At 34.3% G+C, this 19,470-nt stretch overlaps 1 protein-coding gene across 2 annotated transcripts; it reads left to right on the top strand.

The window, feature by feature from the left end:
* Positions 1 to 442: 442 nt before the first annotated feature.
* Positions 443 to 17,394, top strand: LOC117334969 (mortality factor 4-like protein 1). 2 transcript variants are annotated; one of them, XM_033894838.1, is made up of 15 exons: positions 443 to 545; positions 2,556 to 2,602; positions 3,251 to 3,318; positions 3,746 to 3,832; positions 6,084 to 6,409; positions 6,620 to 6,738; positions 7,936 to 8,043; positions 9,428 to 9,583; positions 9,911 to 10,012; positions 10,320 to 10,408; positions 10,633 to 10,732; positions 11,608 to 11,677; positions 12,421 to 12,432; positions 15,322 to 15,406; positions 16,759 to 17,394. In XM_033894838.1, the coding sequence occupies exons 1-15, from the start codon at positions 518 to 520 to the stop codon at positions 16,844 to 16,846; spliced, it is 1,485 nt and encodes a 494-aa protein (XP_033750729.1). In that variant the 5' UTR covers positions 443 to 517; the 3' UTR covers positions 16,847 to 17,394. The 2 variants fall into 2 exon arrangements, with proteins under 2 accessions (XP_033750729.1, XP_033750730.1); XM_033894839.1 differs by lacking the exon at positions 12,421 to 12,432.
* Positions 17,395 to 19,470: the final 2,076 nt, after the last annotated feature.

The raw sequence follows: 19,470 nt of genomic DNA, 5'->3' as shown, positions 1-19,470 counted from the left end.
TTGGATGTATATTGCAACCAAACGTCAAAGGTAAAGTTTGTTTTCGCTTCGCCGGTAATAAATATGATTGAATAGTAATTAGTAATACGACAGGTAACTCGAGTTGAACCATGGTGTAAAAAAATGATGTAGATTAAATAATAAAAAAAAAAGTAAATAAATAGATAAATAAATAAAGGCAAATGTGTTTCAGACAGACAATTATATGATAAGACACTTATCTTTTAAGAAACGAAGATAATTTTTAAGACCTACTTTTATATTAATATTGTACATTTACGAAATATATGATACGTATAATTTAGTTAATATAATCAGCTGTAATTTTTGTTGTTGTTGTTGCTGCAAACAATAACTAACGAGACACTTATAATGCTGTTAAGATGATATAAAACCGACAGCGGTTTAATACATAATTAAATTCCGGAATAAACACCACTGTATTTGGTTCGTTGATCAGACGTTGGTTGGTGCATCCGGTTTCTTCGCGGGATATAGGCTTATTTTCAACAAGACAATGCCACCAAAAATGAAATTTGTGGAAGGTGTGTATTGTAATTAGGAATGTTTAACAATTGTGGTTCCTCGATGTTTTCCATTCGAAATCCTCAAATATCCTTTTATCTGTCGAGTAAACCTAGGTACTCATTTTGAATGCAATCATCTTTCAATCATTCTCTTTCAAAGATTCCCAAAATGAAACGTGAACATGTGATTTGCATTTCTTACCAGTAACATCAGTTTTGACCACAAAAACATGTGTTGTAAATGGAGACTGACGTTTCTGAAGTGCTTCCATGATTTTCATTATTCATCTCCATTGCATTCGGGTGTAATTTTGATTACACAAAATCACTGATAATAAACTGATTTAAAAATGTTTTGGCATCATCGACATTCGATTTATAGGCATTATAGATCGAGTGTGTATAAGTGCCACAACCTTTAAGGCTTTTGTGAAAATGTAACGGGTCATGCCAGGAAAGCGAGTAGTTTACCTACATCGGAATTGACCATTGACTTACTGGAATTGTCATTTCAGTAACAAAGGGAGGCCACACTTCAAAAAAAAAAAGAAAAAAAAAAGACATAGATCAGATTGAAATGGTGCTATGCTGGGCTGCCAGATTAGTAACCAGTCGCCACAGAAACACATCCAGTGTTGGTGACATGCTGAAGTCTGGCATTTCATTTTGTGTCTGGCAGCTGGTCAGCATTGCGATTCCCGAATGACATTAATGTACAAGATGCTATCTGATTGTAGATACACAGATACAGTAACTATCGGTATATACAACAGACTGACAGCCATCCAATCAACTATCTAGATATTCTCATCCACTCTCTTTCCAAACTTTTTACTGTAAAACTTCTGTCTGTTAAGAAACTTGAAATTTCTTCACTCACATTATCACCAACTGTACATGTACCAGTATTTCTCTTCTGTCTGATTTAGTAAACAGTGCTGCACTGTTTTCTTTCAAGACGGGCTATTATACGCACAGACATAATTAATCACTTTATTATACATCTACACACACCTTGCCACACTAAAATTTGCATAATCTATCCTCTGTTGGTCGAAATAGGTAAGAGTTGTAGATGATGTTTTTGTGAAAGGATTATTTTTAAATTGATAAAATTAATTGTTAAATAGGAGACTGATAGGTATGATACTGTCATGTTCAGGAATGACGTGACCAAGGAGAGAACGTAAAATATAAAATAATGTGTTGTAAAAAGTGATTCTATCTTATAATCGTTTTATATAAATTGAGACAGATTCTAGAGAGCATGCATATGATTGCACTGTCGTTTTCCTGGTGTCATAGCCCGACTTACCACCTGGAACCATCAAACATGTATCGTGATCAGTGCTCACAGGGGGAATAACTCTACAAGTGGTACTAAAATGAAGGGGGCTGGCATTCAATTAAAAATATTTTTTTCTTGGGAAGTAACATTTCATGAATGTTTCATATGAATTTCACCATTATTTGATATGTATCAAGTGTATGGATCAATAGGTAGTAGTGTAAAAGTAGAGAGTATATAAAGTCACCTTATAATTACTAGCTCAGACTAGTGGGAATTTCCCTTTAGTCTATTGGTAGGATGGTTGCGTTGAGAGCTAAAAGTCACGAGCTATATAGCTCGAGCCCAAGTACGGCCCGGGCAGGGTATTTTTCATTACTCCTTCCTATTAAAGTAGATACAGTCTTGTAGCTTCGTTGTTCTGGGTAAGATTGATTGGTATAGAACAGTAGACTATCAATCAAACTGGTTTTATCTGCAGTGTAGTCTCACAAGTGGTACAGCCCCCTTTCCTATCTAGATCTATAACATAGACAGTAAATGATAACTTTATTTCAATATCTCCACACGTTATTGAACCCAGGACCATAGGATTATACACCATATAATTTACTTGTCTTGCACTCAACCCATGGAGCTATAAAGATTAGTTAATTCAAGACTTGCAGTTTATTGTGGCCAGTATTTACCAGCGTTATGTATCCTAATGTAATACTTATAATGTATATTTTGTGTTTCAGGAGAGAAGGTTCTCTGTTTTCATGGACCACTTCTATATGAAGCAAAGGTGGGTACATGTATACAAGATAAAGTACACATAGTTTGGATTCTTTATTTAATATGTGAACAAATTAATAACTAAAATGAAATGCATGTACATGTTTATATGTTTGATAAAGACATTAATGAAGTACAAGTATCTATCTATAAAGATATTGAATATTTCTTGTAAATTGTAAATTTTATTATTCAAGCAAATGTTACATGTATCAAAGGCATTTATAATTACTTCGAATTTTAAAAAAATTGGACAAGAATTCTGATGTTTACTATAGAAATTTTTTTTTTCAAAGAATTGCAATGTTTTTTTTTTGCTCATATGAATATAAGTGGTTTTGCATCTTAAAGTATTAAAGTTTGGGGAGAGCTGATTTTATGAGTGAACCAATTTTAGCTTATATTCACTATTTTGAAATTGATGATTCTCTAAAATGGAAGCGGGCTTATTATAGTGTGCAGGAGCTAGATTGAGGTTTACCTGTTTATTTGCGGATACAATGTATATATTGTGCAGTAAGTAATCATGAATATTTTTTCTGAGGGAAAAGATGCTGCTATTTATGTTCTGTTGTAGGAAAAAAAGGACAATTGATAGCTACAGGTGTGGCCAAAAATAATGCATGATTTTTTCATCGTCTTTTTTTTTTCATTTTAGTGTGTGAAGCATGAAACAAAAGACAACAAGGTCAGATACTTCATCCATTACAATGGCTGGAACAAAAAGTATGTACACAACATTTATCATTGTGGTATAGTTTAGATAGCTGGATCATAATTTGCAAGCAGTCAAGATAACTCATAATAATTCAAATCAAATAAACCTGCCACATTTCGGACGTTAATTGTCAGATTGCATAATTACTGGATTTAAGGGATGTGAAAAGCAGTTCAGGAACTTTCCTTAAATTCTGCAATACTTTCCTGTGGAAAGTTTTAAGTCAAAGAATTAACTGAGGCCAACTTAAAGTCAGTACAGCTGGCTGATATGTAACTGTATTTAATACTGCAATAATATGATAGTCTTTTGTAAGTGTAAGTTTATGACACAGATCAAAAGATCTCAAATTCATCAAAATGATAACTTCAATAAAAAAACTTTCCTTGATTTTTTGATAATCGTGCTGATTTTGAATTTCTTTTCTTTTTTCAGTTGGGATGAATGGGTACCAGAAAGCAGAGTGTTGAAATGTAACGATGCAGGTCAGATGAAACAGAGAGAGTTACATAAAGCTCACCAGTAAGAACTTTCAATAATTGTAGTATATTTATGTTATATCCAACAGGTACTTCTTACATGTACCATAGAGTTTATAACTCCATCCCTTTTACTGTGTTTAATTTTCAATCAGTTTGAGGAATATTAACAAAGGAATGTTAATAAAGGAATATTAACAAAGAAATATCAATAAAGGAATATTAGTAAAGGAATATTAATAAAAAAGGAATATTAATAATCAGAGGTTAGTCTCATCTCATCAAACTCCACTTGATTCCATGATATATTGGTTGAATTCTTTCAAGATTCGAAGAAATCAGTCGAAAACTAGATTTTGGGGTAAGATTCAAGTGCTTGAAACATACAAAGGGCAGTAATTTTTGCAAAATTTTGAATCAAAGTTCTTCGGGGAAACAAATCAGTATATCATGATTATAAAGTCAGACTAACAAGTTTCCATCCATTAATAATAATACAGAGGAGCCCACTTATTTGCATATCAGTTATTTGAATATCCCGCTTATTTCAGGTCCCGATTATTTTCTTCTTTATATTTGTATTTTTATCCTGTGTATTTGCATCGACTAAAACACCCGACTCCCGCTTACATGCATATATAAAAATACCAAAAAATCGAATTTTTTTTATTGATATTAGGGTATTTTCGTGAAATGTGTTTTAACTTACATATTGATTCGTCACAATGTACAACGTTATCTTATCATTGGTTCACACTTTGTCATTAAAGGTTACGTTCGATGCATCAACATCGACATTTAGTTAAAATATTTATATGCCTCATCTTTTGATGAGATTTGTTTATTTATTATAGCAACGACCCAAACCTGTGTTCTGTGCACTTGAACACTCGCTGAGGCAGGTTGTGATCGTCATGATTGTTTACTAGGCGCGTTGCATTGTGGGGGCATATGTGTAATGAACAACAACTCTTTGTGTGTGTGTGCCATTTTCCAAAACATACCCAAACGACAATACACATGTCACGGTCATTTAAGGCAGTCTATTGCTTCAGCAGATAATCATTTATGATCAAACAACTAATATACCCATAGGAGGAACACAACGCATCTCGAGACGATAATGAATGTTAATTGAAACGATGACATTGTACATCGTAGTGCCAACCCACGCGTGTATGACCGATATCGGACCCAGAGACTCGGAGTGACCAGTAGTAAACGATGAAGTGTATGCAAATATTTGTACATTTACAAAGAATAACAACCCATGTATTTCGTATTTACTCTTATATTTTAAATAATGTTTTTTTTTGAATATATTTTTAATGCAAATAACCTAAACAATCATATAGCGACCATTTTGAGTAACTACCTGACGATCTACATAGTACATAGTGTATAAGAGGGACCAAAACCCAACTCCGCCTATACGAATACTTCGGTTATTTGCATATTTTGTCATGGAAAATGGGCTATGCAAATAAGCGGGTTGCTCTGTACTTTGATGGGGTTAATGAGTCTATGTGTCGGGGCATAGCTTACCTGTATACATTGTACATACTCTGGCAGAGTGATACCAGTATATACTCGTTAACTGTGACAGAGTGTTGCCTCCAAAAATTGCCACTCAACCTTTATGTTTGCACTGTCGTAGGTTCTAAAATAACAGTGTTTGAAAGTAAAGGTGGCCCGATGGCCCAATGCTAAAGAAAACGTGGTCGGTCTATGTACAATTTCTACATGTTGCCTCGATGGGTTTGAAAAGTTTGAGTCCTGACATACATTACGATTCATGTAAACAATATTCCAATATTTTCTGACTAAACATTTTTAACAATCATATGAAATCAGAGTTTACAATCGAGGTGTTTTTACCAAGAACAGCATGTTATTTGCTTTAAACATTTGAGTGATTATGAACTGGATGATGCAAGTGTTTGCATGACACAGTTATGCTACTTTCAACAATATTTTTACAAAATGGGTCTATGGAAAAATGACTTGGGCTATGGGATTTCCATTTTCTGTAGACCAATTGTCTAATGAATTTTCATATATAATCATACGGTATATACTTTCATTTTTTTAAAATGTATCAAGAATTGATTATCTGTTGTTCAGTAAATAAATAAAGTCAAGAGTCAAATATTTACAAATATGACCTATAGTTTAGGCCGCAGGCTCTGGATCAACTGTCAAACTTCAGACTTGAGACCTTAACATTGAATTCAGAAAACATCAGTGATATTTATTAACTGTACATTAAATCTTCAATAAATGCTTTGTTTCAGGCAGCGAAGACAGGCAAGGGCTTACTCAAGAAAGCAAGAGAAAGAGAAGGAAAAGGAGAAGGAAAAAGAAAAAGACAAGGACAAAGACAAGGATAAAGATAAAGAAAAAGACAAAGAAAAGAAGGAAAAAGAAAAGGACAAAAAGGACAAAGACAAGGAAAAGGACAAAAAAGAAAAGGAAAAAGATAAAGAAAGAAAAGAGAAAGAGAAAGAAAAAAAAGAAAAGGACAAAGACAGAGAAAAAGAAAAGGAAAAAGACAAAGAAAAAGAAAAAGATAAAGAACGATCAGAAACACCCACCATTGAAAAGGGCTCTAAGCAAAGAGGTACTGTGTTATTGATAATTCAATTTAAAATATTAATATAATTTCTAATATTCAAGGTATTCATTTGTAAATGCATGTTTCAATGCAGGTTTAAAAGACTGTATTACAAAATGTTTTACCTACCAATCATCAAATTTCATTTATTTTTTGATATCAGGTCATACGATAATTGTAATATCAGAAATACATTGATTGGTGACATTTTTACAGGAGGTTCTGTCAGTTCCCAGTCAAGTACATCGGCCAGTAAACAGGAGTCGAGTGGTACAGAGGCACCTGCTGCCGAACTCAAACGCAAGAGGGCCAAATCGGATTTAGTTTCAGAATTGGTAAGAATTGAAATATCTGGGGAGATAGTCTTTGGTTGTTTTTGTTTTTTGTTTAACGTCCTATTAACAGCCAGGGTCATTTAAGGACGTGCCAAGTTTTGGAGGTGGAGGAAAGCCGGAGTACCCAGAGAAAAACCACTGACCTACAATCAGCACCAGGCAACTGCCCCACTTAGGTTTCGAACTCGCCGCCCAGAGGTAGAGGGCTACTGATTAAGTGTCAGGACACCTTAACCACTCGGCCACCGCGGCCCTTGGGGAGATAGTCTGAAATAGTATGAATTTTGTAGTCTGAAATAGTATGAATTTTGTGGGAAGGAAGTAACGCTGAAATCTGTTCTCATCGAACGGCACTATGATCTTGTTGTAGGATGCTTGACAAGTGATGATGTGATTAAAGGGTTAATACTAGTTTGAGTGCTGCACGGACGTCAAGTTTTATCCTTAAACAACATACTTTACTCTGTTGTATTCCGTTTGACTTGGTTGTAAATGAGTATGTGGTAGAGCAGTTCTGATCTGGAAATGCTGCATGTTCTTACGGCTACCGCCGATTGGCTCCCTACCAACCAATGTATGCTGGCTCCCGAGGGAGTTGAGAAGATGATTGATTGCTAATGGTTATAACATAGGCAGTATAATTTGTGAACCGCTTTGAGATGGCTATGTTGATATGGTAAAGCTATATTATAAAGAACTTGAAATTATTATTTATCATAATTATAGAGAAATGTTAAGATTGCCCTTGAAATCCTTAGGTATTAAAATAATTATCCATCCATCATAAAAACATTTGTAACTCTTTCTCAAAAGTGGTCATGATGTATATTACTGATGATGTCTAAACCGGGGGTCGAGTTCCCTGTTGGTGTAAAAGAGAAGAGTGTTTCATATAAATAATGACATGCAAATTTGATCAGCAAAAATGGCTACTTGCATTGATCCCCTGATGGCTTTTTCTCACTGGTTTGGGAAATGGCCTTTTTGCCTTATTTTGTAAAGAAAATTGGTGATTTTTTCAGGAATAAACTGCAAATTTTGGGAAGTTGGCTTAAATATGACATAATTTCAATTGAGAATGAGGCCCATTAACAGACCCTGAAAGTCCCCAGAAAAAGCACTGCCCCTCCTTAAATGACCATATAGCTGTTGATGTTAATGTCAAACCAAACCAAACTATGATGTGATATGTTATAGACGCCAACATCAGAGCCGTCGACTGGAACTCCAACTTCCTCAAACACAGACCAACAGAAGAGGAAACGAATGCGAGCAGAAACACCTTCAGATCCAACTCCCGTGTCTGTAAGTGTAAACAATAACTATTCCACACGTGATTTTATCTCTGTTTGTTAATTTTGTCTATACTGCCCTGCTGAACATCTTATTTAGATTTTACACTATAGCTACACATATAAAAACCATACACATATGTTCAAACTACGCAGGGTACTATATACATCAGGGTCATTGTTTGGAAATAATAGAAAAAATTGCCACTTTCAATTTTATACAAAAATATTTGTCCTCTTTAATGATGAGAATACTTCTGTAATTTCTAATATCAAGGATATTGTGGTTTTGACACATGTATGCCTATTCAAAATTTGATTGAAGGTATGTTAAACAAGTGAAGTCAAATGTCTGTAGACTTCTTGTTTGGATTGGTCACAGAACTAGACACCTTTACTTCTTGTAGATATATTTGTTGACTATAAGTTCTGCATGGATTAAACTTGTCACAGTTAGTGAGGTGACTGGTTTACCATTTATATGACTGCACCTATTGCTAGGTTTCATCTAACAATCTATTAAGTAGTAAATGTTATGTCTGCTATAGTTAGGTACATGTACTGGATAAACACCTACATAAATGACTCCGCCTATTGATAGGTTTCATCTCCCCAACTATTGTCAGTGTTCTGCAGTCTATAGTTAGGTATTGGTTTACAACCTACATGACTCCACTTATTGCCAGGTTTTGTCTCACCAACATTTATATAATTGTCATTGCAGGGTTTTTGCCAGGCATATTTTGGGTCCGGTACACGGACCCATTCCCAATTGAAAATTGGCATGTTTTTTTCCCAATTTCGGTCTATATTTTCCCAATTCCGGTCTGTATTTTCCCAATCGCTGTTAACATAAGACAACCTAAAAATTTGGATTTATACGAGCTTCCAGTCATTATTTTGTCAACGTTAAAATGTTACCGTGAGTCATCGTGTTGTTGTTGGTTTTGCGATTCGCGCATGCGCTTGGATAGTCTTATTGAAGTCATATCATATCTGCGTTTGAATCGCCCATTTAAAGGGGAGTTTGATGCAAAGCGTTTACGTACATTGACTCGTTCTATTTACCGAGGTCAAATCAAGTACTGGACTCGGGACGATGTCACACAATTCCAAATATTACGCAAAGAAGATTTTGCTCAAAGATTCGAAAGATTTAATGAAAGTTACGAGCTTTTTCAAACGAAATACTGGTAATTCCCGATCTGAAAGTCAGTAATATGATTAGGGTTGCTCTACTTTCAGAGCATAAATTGTATGTGTCAAATTTGACCCTTTACATTCCGCATTTCATTGACAAGGACAACTTTCAGTTAATTCTCTCACATATTTCCTATAAAAATTACTCTAAAGTTCATACATACTTCATTAGTGTGTTTTTGTTGTTCTGACATTAGACACCGACACCAGAGCCTGTTGCACCTGTCACATCCATTATCCCGACAACAACAGCAGCCACCGCATCCACAACTGTTGGTTCAGTAGCCACACCCACAACTGCTGATCAGAAGAGGAAGCGTACGAGAGGTGCAGTGGAGGCCGTTATTGAATCGGTATGACTTTAAAATGGCCAGGAAACTCTGAACTTTAATTTAAAATGGCAAAACAAATTCACCTTTTTTGTTCTTTAAATTAATCAGAATATATTTGAAGTTAAGTTATTTATATTTCGAGCTATTTTAATATTTCTGATCATGTAGCAGAAAACTGAAAGAGTTTTGGCCTCGTATTTTCACATAATAATGATTGAATTTTGTGTGTTTAAACATAGTCACGATGTCTACCAGTAATTTTCTCTTGTCAAGTTGTTCAGTAACCAGTTACAGTGTATAGAAACGTTTTAAGATGAAAACAAATGATGTTAAATATATTTTTTATAGGAGGAAGCATACCTAGCCAAAGTAGAAGTTAAAATAAAAATACCTGATGAACTAAAACCGTGGTTAGTGGATGACTGGGATCTCATTACACGACAAAAACAGGTCAGTTTTATTAATTGAGGGTTAGACAATTGGTATTAACCTTCAAAGTTGTTTTTCAATCCCTTCATTTGAATTTTTATCCTGATCAAGAGGAATAACAATATCTGGTCAAATTTGAAGTTAGCCTGTTAAACAAGTTGTTCTTAAATTGTTGTAAAATATAGATAATTAACCCTGTCCAATGATATTTTGGTAAATGTTTAAATCAAAGGATGATTATTTCTGGCTCACTTGTTGGGATATAAACAGTTTTGTATGTATTTACAAAGAGTGGACTTTTCATACCTATATTGTTTATTGTTCACAGTTAGTATCACTTCCCTGTAAATCAACTGTTGACAATATTCTGGATGAATATGTAAAAAGCAAGACAACCAAGGGTAACAGTTGTAACAAGTAAGTCTCCATACAGCAAATTCTATTATGGTTCTCTGTCAAAATTAAAGGTTAATATCTCTGTACAAATGAAAATAAAATCAGTCAAAAACTTAATTTAAATGTAAATTTCATGCATAAATCACCTCTAGCTTTGTACAATAGAATATGATTGGTATGTGTATTTTCAGTAGTTGTTAGTGACTAGTTTACCACCTACATGACTCTACCTTGTGTGTTTTCAGAGATGCAGTCATTGAAGTTACACAAGGAATCCGAGAATACTTTAATGTTATGCTAGGCACACAACTTCTCTACAAATTTGAAAGGCCGCAATATGGTGAGGTGAGTATCATCTATTGACACGGAAGTTTTGGGATACAATATTTAGTATCTTGAGTCTGTGTATTGTGTGCCAATGGTTAACTGTAGTAATTAACTATTTTAATTGGTTACAAATATAATCAACTTAAATCTTGAGCTGATGCTTCTCTTCTTGTGTTTTATGTCAGTGTCAGTTACAATGTCTGACCAAAAGATTTAAGGGCTCTAAGTTATCCTTTTAAAACGCTTCTGAATCCATATGAATTGAGTCATTTGTCCATGGTTTTGTTCTCTATGTGCTACACCTGAACATATTTTGATCAAGGTCACACTCAGATGACCTGTGAGTTTAGCCAATCACCTCCTAGAAAACGGTCAGTGTGGGGTCATGCTTTATGATGCTTATGTATATATGCTGAGGTATGCCAAGGCTGATATGATACAACAATAATGCTGCACTCATTCTACATGTAACATCACCAAGAAGTTCAAAACTAGTGCTTTAAAGTTTAACAAACTCATACAAGTTTCTTGCAGCTGAGTGAAGAAATTCTTTAGATTGAAATTGAAACTCATAGATTGTGTTATCAATTGTCAGGTTAATTAGTTACTTTTAATTTTTAGCTCACCTGGCATGGCCTGAAGGGCCGGTGAGCTTATGCCATGGCGCGGCATCCGTCCGTTCGTCGTCCGTCAACTTTTGCTATAAATCTCTACTAGTCAAAAAGTCCTGAATGGATAAGAACCAAATTTGGTTATAAAAGTCCATGGGGGAAGGGGAACAGATGTTGCATAAATAGTGACTCTGACCCCTTGTCATCAATTTGTTTTCTAGGATCATAGCAGCATTTGCTAAAACGCCCATTGTTTGACTTTTTTTACTTTGATTTTTACAGATAGTAAAGGAACATTCTGACAAACCAATGTCCAGTATATATGGTGCTGTTCATCTATTACGACTATTTGGTAAGTTACTTGAGGTAAAAATGACATTCATATATAAAATAATCACAGTATTAATAGCAGTGAACTAAAATATTTTCGGTCACCTGTGACAAAGTCCTTTTGTCCAGCGTTTTGCATCATAAACAATTTACATTTTCAACTTCTTCTCAATAGCCAAGAGGCCTAGGGTCATGATATTGGGATAGTGACATGCTTTGATAACAAACTGAAAAATGTATTCAAATGAATGACCTTGACCCTCCTCAATGTCACACTGGTCAAATTTGTTATTACCGTCTATCAGTATACAATTATCTATGTAAATGTATTTCAGACTCGGGTGACTAATAAGGCCTATGGTCCTCTTGACTTATTTTGCATTTTGTCTCCGGGTGTTGGTAATGTACGTAATGTACATGTTTATATTTTCTTTTAGAGAAAACATGCTGTAATGTTGATCTGTATGAATGAACCTGTACACATTCCCAAAATTATCATTATGATGTTACTTATAATTAAACAATATTAATGGTATGAGGTAGTTTGTTGATGTATAACCAAAGGTCGAGGTTACGTTTGATTTAGTTTCTTTTTTATCATTAACGGTCCTGGTTATATCAGAATCATGCAGACACCTATCGGGAATTTTTTTCCATGACCTCAAATCTGAACATATTCAAGGGGCTTTCCATAAATTCTTAAAGCTTTTCTTCTAAACCCTTTTCTAGAAAATTGTTAAGCTTTCCTGTAATATGTTTTTTCAGTCTCCATCAAAGGTAGAGCTCATTTGATTAATTTACTTCGGTTGTATTCATTTTCCCGCTTTTCTGGTAAAGTTGTCTTTAACCATCTTCGACCACTAACTATTAACACTTGCTGTCCCAGTTACAGTGCACATGTTAGACAACTTTTGAGGAACATTACTTTACTAATTTAAATTGAAATTTTCAACATTTGGTTTTGGTATCAGATTTTAGAACCAACCATTGTTGCAGTAATACAAGGCATGCAATCGTTTTTAGTATGGGCATAAATATGTATGTGTTGGGTTTAACTCTTTTCGTACTTTTTGTTGCGGATTTCGAAGTAGTTATTAAGTTCAACTCTAGTTTAAACAAAATGACAGACTACATGTGCATTTTGGTGTGTTGGTTTTTTGTATAGAAGCACAAAGATTAGAATTACCATTGCACATTATTGAGAAATATTTAACTAAAGTAGATCTAGATGTCACAGTGAACACTATACAACATCATAGACAATAATATCTTAAATGAAAATGTAGCATGCCGCCATATTGTTTACATTAACAACCTATGGAGTAAAATATTACCTAAAGCTATTACTCTGATGGACAAAATATAACCTGAATGAAATAAACACAAATTTAGGAACCAAAATAGTTGTTTTAAAAGTCTTGGACACCTTTTATTTGTCATTGTATAAAATAATTGTACATGTATCTGTCGAACACTGTTTTCAGTAAATCAGCACTTAAATAAAGTCAGCATAGCCTGGTGACTAAAGTTGACAGTGGGGAAGAGGGAGCTTGAAATCATCAAGGGAGCAAATTTTTCTGTCGGCTATAGTTGAAAATGGTACTGGATTGAATCAGTTATAGAAAAACTCAGATGAGTCAATGTCTATGGGGCCAAGTGAAATACATATATTCAACTTATCCAGTGGTTTAACTTGACCGTGTTTCTATGTACAGACATATACAATATGTAAGAATAAATAGACGGAACTCATTCCTAGTCTACCATATACGTGTTTGATAACATGGTGGGGCAAAGCAATTTAAGAAACCAAACATTTTATATCATAGACATGAATTTTTGCCCACCATCATCAAATCACTCTTTATTAATGGTCCATGGTTTGTGGTCCATCTGTTAACAATATCCACGGCAGTCTTCTGGGATTTTGAAAATTTGTTATCGCTGTTTCTTGTGAAATACTGGAAGTAGGTTTATCAAACTTGATATATATGTCCCCTTGTTCTGTAGTTGAACCCATTCATTTTGAGCCTGATCCAGAAAATGAAACCCTATCTAAAATCATGAGTTTGTAATTCCACTACAATCCTCTCTCACTAAATGTAGCTATTATGAAATAGAAATACATGTATATGTAACTTTATAATGATTAACTCTAATCCCTAAGTGTAAAGTTAATAACAGGTGAAAAACTCTAATGTAGAAAATTATATTCGATGTATTATATAAATGTAAAGTACTAACCGTGGATATATCTAGAAAGGACCACATTATACCGTGTTGTATATCTTTTACTTAGTAACTTGATACAATAGGTAATGAACAGCATACAGATAAATGTTTTAGGTTTAAAGTGACTTGTATACTACAGTTACAGGCCAATAATTGATATGTTTCCAGGCCAAAGATCCTCCTGTTTTGGGCACTCAGTGGCTACACAGCTTCACTTATGTTCACATTAGAATTGAAAATGGTTATAAAATCAAGTTGTTTATATGCTGAAGAATATCCAGGATGTTAAGAAATATCCTTAATTTCATTTAATTAATTTTTAATGAATTTCAATGAATTAGGTGTCTACTTTACTTAAAGATCACCTCTGATGATAGGAATAAGACATTATTAGTCCATTTATCTATATTTTATGAAATCAATTTTTTTTAATTAAAGTACTTTTTACTGGCCTTTGCTCCATTTTTAGATTGCGCAGACAAAGTCCAAGGGAGCTATTGCTATACATCTGGCTTCAGTGTCTACTAAATTTGTGGACCGGTTGACCTTGACTCTGACCTTTGACCTACTTTTAAATTTTTTTGACCTTGGCCACATTATGTTTAGAGATAGTGCTTTCATATTTGACCACTGTTTCTTGTCATAATACCTTTCCATTGACCTACTTTTAAAAATAAAGGTTGAATGCCACTCCCACTCAGCGAACTATGACAGCCAACTTTTATTTTCATTTTCCCCAGTTATAATGAAATATTACACATTCAAGATTTAAAGTTTTGAATTGATGTGTTATTTATTATTTTCGAGGCTTGCTGTTTTTACACACATTCAGAAATGCATGTTATTATCATCTAAATGTTATATATAGCTAAAATGAATATTATGACTGAAACCCTCTCAAATACTGCTAATACTAAAATATTAATTGATAAAAGTTACACATTGTACCCAAGAAAACACTTTCGTTATTTATAGTTTTACATGTAATCTTTTACTTATATAAATGTTCTCTCTGGTGAAGATGTAGCATTAGATAGGACATTTCACATTCTAAGAACTCATTCAATTTATATTAATGCAGAAGGATGTGGCAATTTGTTGAAATTCTTGGCGAGAGTTTGTCTATTTATGCATTCAAACCCTTTTCAAATTGTATTCTCCCAAAGCTTGACTTTTACCAGATATGCATGTATTTATTCTTAAATTGCTGGTTAGTTTCTGTTTTATAAGATTTTTTTTCATGCAATCTCTGTTGAAATACATATTTAACAAAGTCTTAGCAGGGGAATGGACAGTTAGCCTGCCTTGATGAGAGTGAGCAGGGTATGAATCCGCCATCTTGTCAACTGTTCTAGTTTATTCTATTTTTAGATTTCATTTTTTATTTGAATTTTTAGATAAGAATTAATTTAAGTATTTTCTGTTGCCCAACAGTAAAACTTGGTGGCATGCTGGCCTATACCTCCTTAGATGAGAAAAGCATTCAACTTCTACTGACCCACCTGCAGGATTTCCTGAGGTAAGTTCTTGAATGCTGACCATTCATCCTTACACATATTCATTTCATTAGTAAGCCAGGTATGTACTTGTTAGCTTGTATTCAAGGTAACAGGGGTCAAATTCAAATTGAATGCTAAACTTCAATTCAGCCAGTTCCTTTCTTTGTCAACCTACAAAGTTTTCTCAATGAAATAACCTACAAATTTGTTCAAGGTCAGTGTTCATAATTGAAAACTGTTCAAATTTTCTTTAGTTTACAACCTGTGTTCCAAGACAAGTAAAAAATTAATGTACAAATATCAAACTTTGAAAGTTGAAGGAATACAAAAGATGAAATCATCCATCAAGGATCCATCAGGTGTAAAACAAGATGAATAGTGAATAGTCTGTAGGTAGTTTCAAAGAAAGTTTGAAAAAAGTTTTGTTTTAACTTCCTTTATTTGATCAAAGCTAGGTGTACATATATATATATGTGTTAGCACAAGTATTTAATACCAGGCGACAGAAATCTTAGCTTACTTGATTAGTCTCTTGTACATGTATATTGATCATAATCACTAGTGGTTCTAGGGGGTCCTGGGGGTCAGCCCCCCCCCCCCCCCCCCCCTTTTTTTGGGGGGGGGATGAGTAAGTTTTTTTATAGCGTTAAAAAAAATGGGAAAAAAAATGGCTTGCGTCTATGGCGCTTGCATTATCAATAAATTACTAGACGATTCCCCCCTCCCCTTTCAAAAATCCTGGATCCGCACCTGATTTATGGGATTCTGTTTCACTTTCAGAATCAATAATTGGAAACTCGAAAACGATCTATTATCTATTATAACTAGATTTCTACATTTAGCAAAGAATTACCTGTTTGGTGAAAGTTTCTGTACATCTCAAGTGCACTTATTACACGTCTTAGCCTTTGTTATCAAATGTTTTTAATACTGAACACAAGCATTTAACAGTTGTTTATATATTTAAATTTCCTTCATCACATGTAAAAAAACAAATGAATACATGTATTTGTAAAATATAAAATCCAATACTTCTTGGTTTGGTTACATAACAAAAATAGACAAAGCAGAAGATTTAGAAACACTTCCAGAACTTTCCAGTTACTCTGTTATTACCATTTCAAAATCATAATTGATGATCAGTTTTATTTTTTTTTTTTTTTTTTTTTTTCAATTAACTTTTGATTATTTTTATCAGCGGCTCACCACTCATTGATCAGTTGGTGTTGTGCTTTCCTGTGTCATTTTGAAAAAAATTATCTTTGCCCTTCATTCATCCTACATGATTGTAGAATGAATTTAAAAGCCTACACATACATGTATTAATCTTTTGATTCCTATTCTAATATTAAAATTCTCTGATCTTTCACAGGTACATGCAGAAAAACTCTGCCATCCTGCTGAACATGAATGATTTCATAGTGGCACCTCCAGATTACCATCGAAAGGCCATTTTATGAAGACATTATAACTTACATCTCAACTTGTATGTTTTACTTTCAATGGAGGATGGAATCATGACCTGGCAGAGACACTTAATCTGAACTGTGGAGTCAAATTAATTCTGAAAATTTTATGTTGGGTTTCCATATACACTATACTGCAATTTACCTTAGACATTTAAATTTTAATCAATGGAAGCATTGATAGTATGATGTCCATATTTGACATTGTGAACTTGAAATTTGGATCCAATTTTAGAGGTACTACTGTTAATTATTACTTTTAAAAGCATGATATATGATGAGTAATGACAAAATTATGATGTACATGTAATTAATTTCAAATCACGAGAATAATCAGTCTTTTTTTCTGAAATGAAACTCATTTGTATTGATTCACTACTGTACAGTTAACATTTCTCCGAATCGGAGATTTTAGTTCTGCAGCATTGCACAATTTACTGCAAATAAAATTGCAAAATCCTTACACAGTAAGGAGGGTGAGATTTTAGACCCAGATTATGGCATGGTAGTTAATTCCAAGATCTAATTTATTACACTGTGTGGTGAAAGTCATGTGATAGTCACATGATAAGGCCTGGCTAAGGCCAACTAAAATGCAACCAAGATCTCACAATTGTGGATACCATGTACTTTTAAATGAATACTTAAGTGAGATGATAAATTTGTACACCAGCAATATTATTTTTCAATGATTGGTAAAATTGCAATCAATATAACCACAGGTGTCTGCCTCTGGTTAGTATTAATGGGGAGGGGGGGGGGGGGGGGGATATAATACTATACCAACAAGTAGTAACACTCCGAAAATTGGGGGGGGGGGGGGGAGATATAATACTATACCAACAAGTAGTAACACTCGAAAAACGAAGTGGGGATGAGATGGTGGGCTATTCAAATCGCCCTGCGTCCGTGGTCCGTCGTCCGTCCGTCCCTCCGTCCGTCCGTCCCTCCGTCCGTCCGTCCGTAAACAATTCTTGTTATCGCTAATCCTCAGAGAGTACTGAAGGGATCTTTCCCAAATTTCATATGTGGGTTCCCCTTGGTGCCTAGTTATGCATATTGCATTTTGAGACCAATCGGAAAACAACATGGCCGACAGGCAGCCATCTTGGATTTTGACAATTGAAGTTTGTTATCGCTATTTCTGAGAAAGTACTGAAGGGATCTTTCTCAAATTTCATATGTAGGCTTCTCTTGGTGCCTAGTTATGCATATTGCATTTTGAGACCAATCGGAAAACAACATGGCCGACAGGCAGCCATCTTGGATTTTGATAATTTAAGTTTGTTATCGCTATTTCTGAGAAAGTACTGATGGGCTCTTTCTCAAATTTCATATGTAGGCTTCCCTTGGTGCCTAGTTATGTATATTGCATTTTGAGACCAATCGGAAAACAACATGGCCGACAGGCAGCCATCTTGGATTTTGATAATTGAAGTTTGTTATCGCTATTTCTGAGAAAGTACTGAAGGGATCTTTCTCAAATTTCTCATGTAGGTTCCCCTTGGTGCCTAGTTATGCATATTGCATTTTGAGACCAATCGGAAAACAACATGGCCGACAGGCAGCCATCTTGGATTTTGACAATTGAAGTTTGTTATCGCTATTTCTGAGAAAGTACTGAAGGGATCTTTCTCAAATTTCATATGTAGATTCCCCTTGGTGCCTAGTTATGCATATTGCGTTTTGAGACCAATCGGAAAACAACATGGCCGACAGGCAGCCATCTTGGATTTTGACAATTGAAGTTTTTTATCGCTATTTCTCAGAAACTTATGAAGGGATCTTTCTGAAATTTCATATAAAGGTTCCTCTTGGTGCCTAGTTATGCATATTGCGTTTTGAGACCAATTGGTAAACAACATGGCCGACAGGCAGCCATCTTGGATTTTGACAATTGAAGTTTGTTATCGCTATTTCTCAGATACTTATGAAGGGATCTTTCTGAAATTTCATATGTAGGTTTCCCTCGGTGCCTAGTTATGCATATTGCATTTTGAGACTAATCTGAAAACAACATGGCCGACAGGCAGCCATCTTGGATTTTGACAATTGAAGTTTGTTATCGCTATTTCTCAGAAAGTACTGAAGGGATCTTTCTGAAATTTCATATGTAAGTTCCCCTCTGTGCCTAGTTATGCATATTGCATTTTGAGACTATTCGGAAAACAACATGGCCGACAGGCAGTCATCTTGGATTTTGACAATTGAAGATTGTTATCGCTATTTCTGAGAAAGTACTGAAGGGATCTTTCTCAAATTTCATATTAGGATTGGAAACTCGAAAACGATCTATTATCTATTATAACTAGATTTCTACACTTAGCGAAGAATTACCTGTTTGGTGAAAATTTCTGTACATCTCAAGTGCACTTATTACACGTCTTAGCCTTTGTTATCAAATGTTTTTAATACTGAACACAAAGCAAATGAATACATGTATTTGTAAAATATAAAATCAAATACTTCTTGGTTTGGTTACATAACAAAAATAGACAAAGCAGAAGATTTAGAAACACTTCCAGAACTTTCCAATTACACTGTTATTACCATTTCAAAATCATAATTGATGATCAGTTTTATTTATTTATTATTTTTTTTTTCGATTAACTTTTGAT

The sequence above is a fragment of the Pecten maximus genome, chromosome 9 (genome assembly GCF_902652985.1).
Source record: "Pecten maximus chromosome 9, xPecMax1.1, whole genome shotgun sequence".
In the NCBI taxonomy this organism is placed as follows: Eukaryota; Metazoa; Mollusca; class Bivalvia; order Pectinida; family Pectinidae; genus Pecten; species Pecten maximus.
The sequence above is the reverse complement of the archived record's forward strand: the minus strand, read 5'-3'. Positions and strand labels throughout refer to the sequence as shown.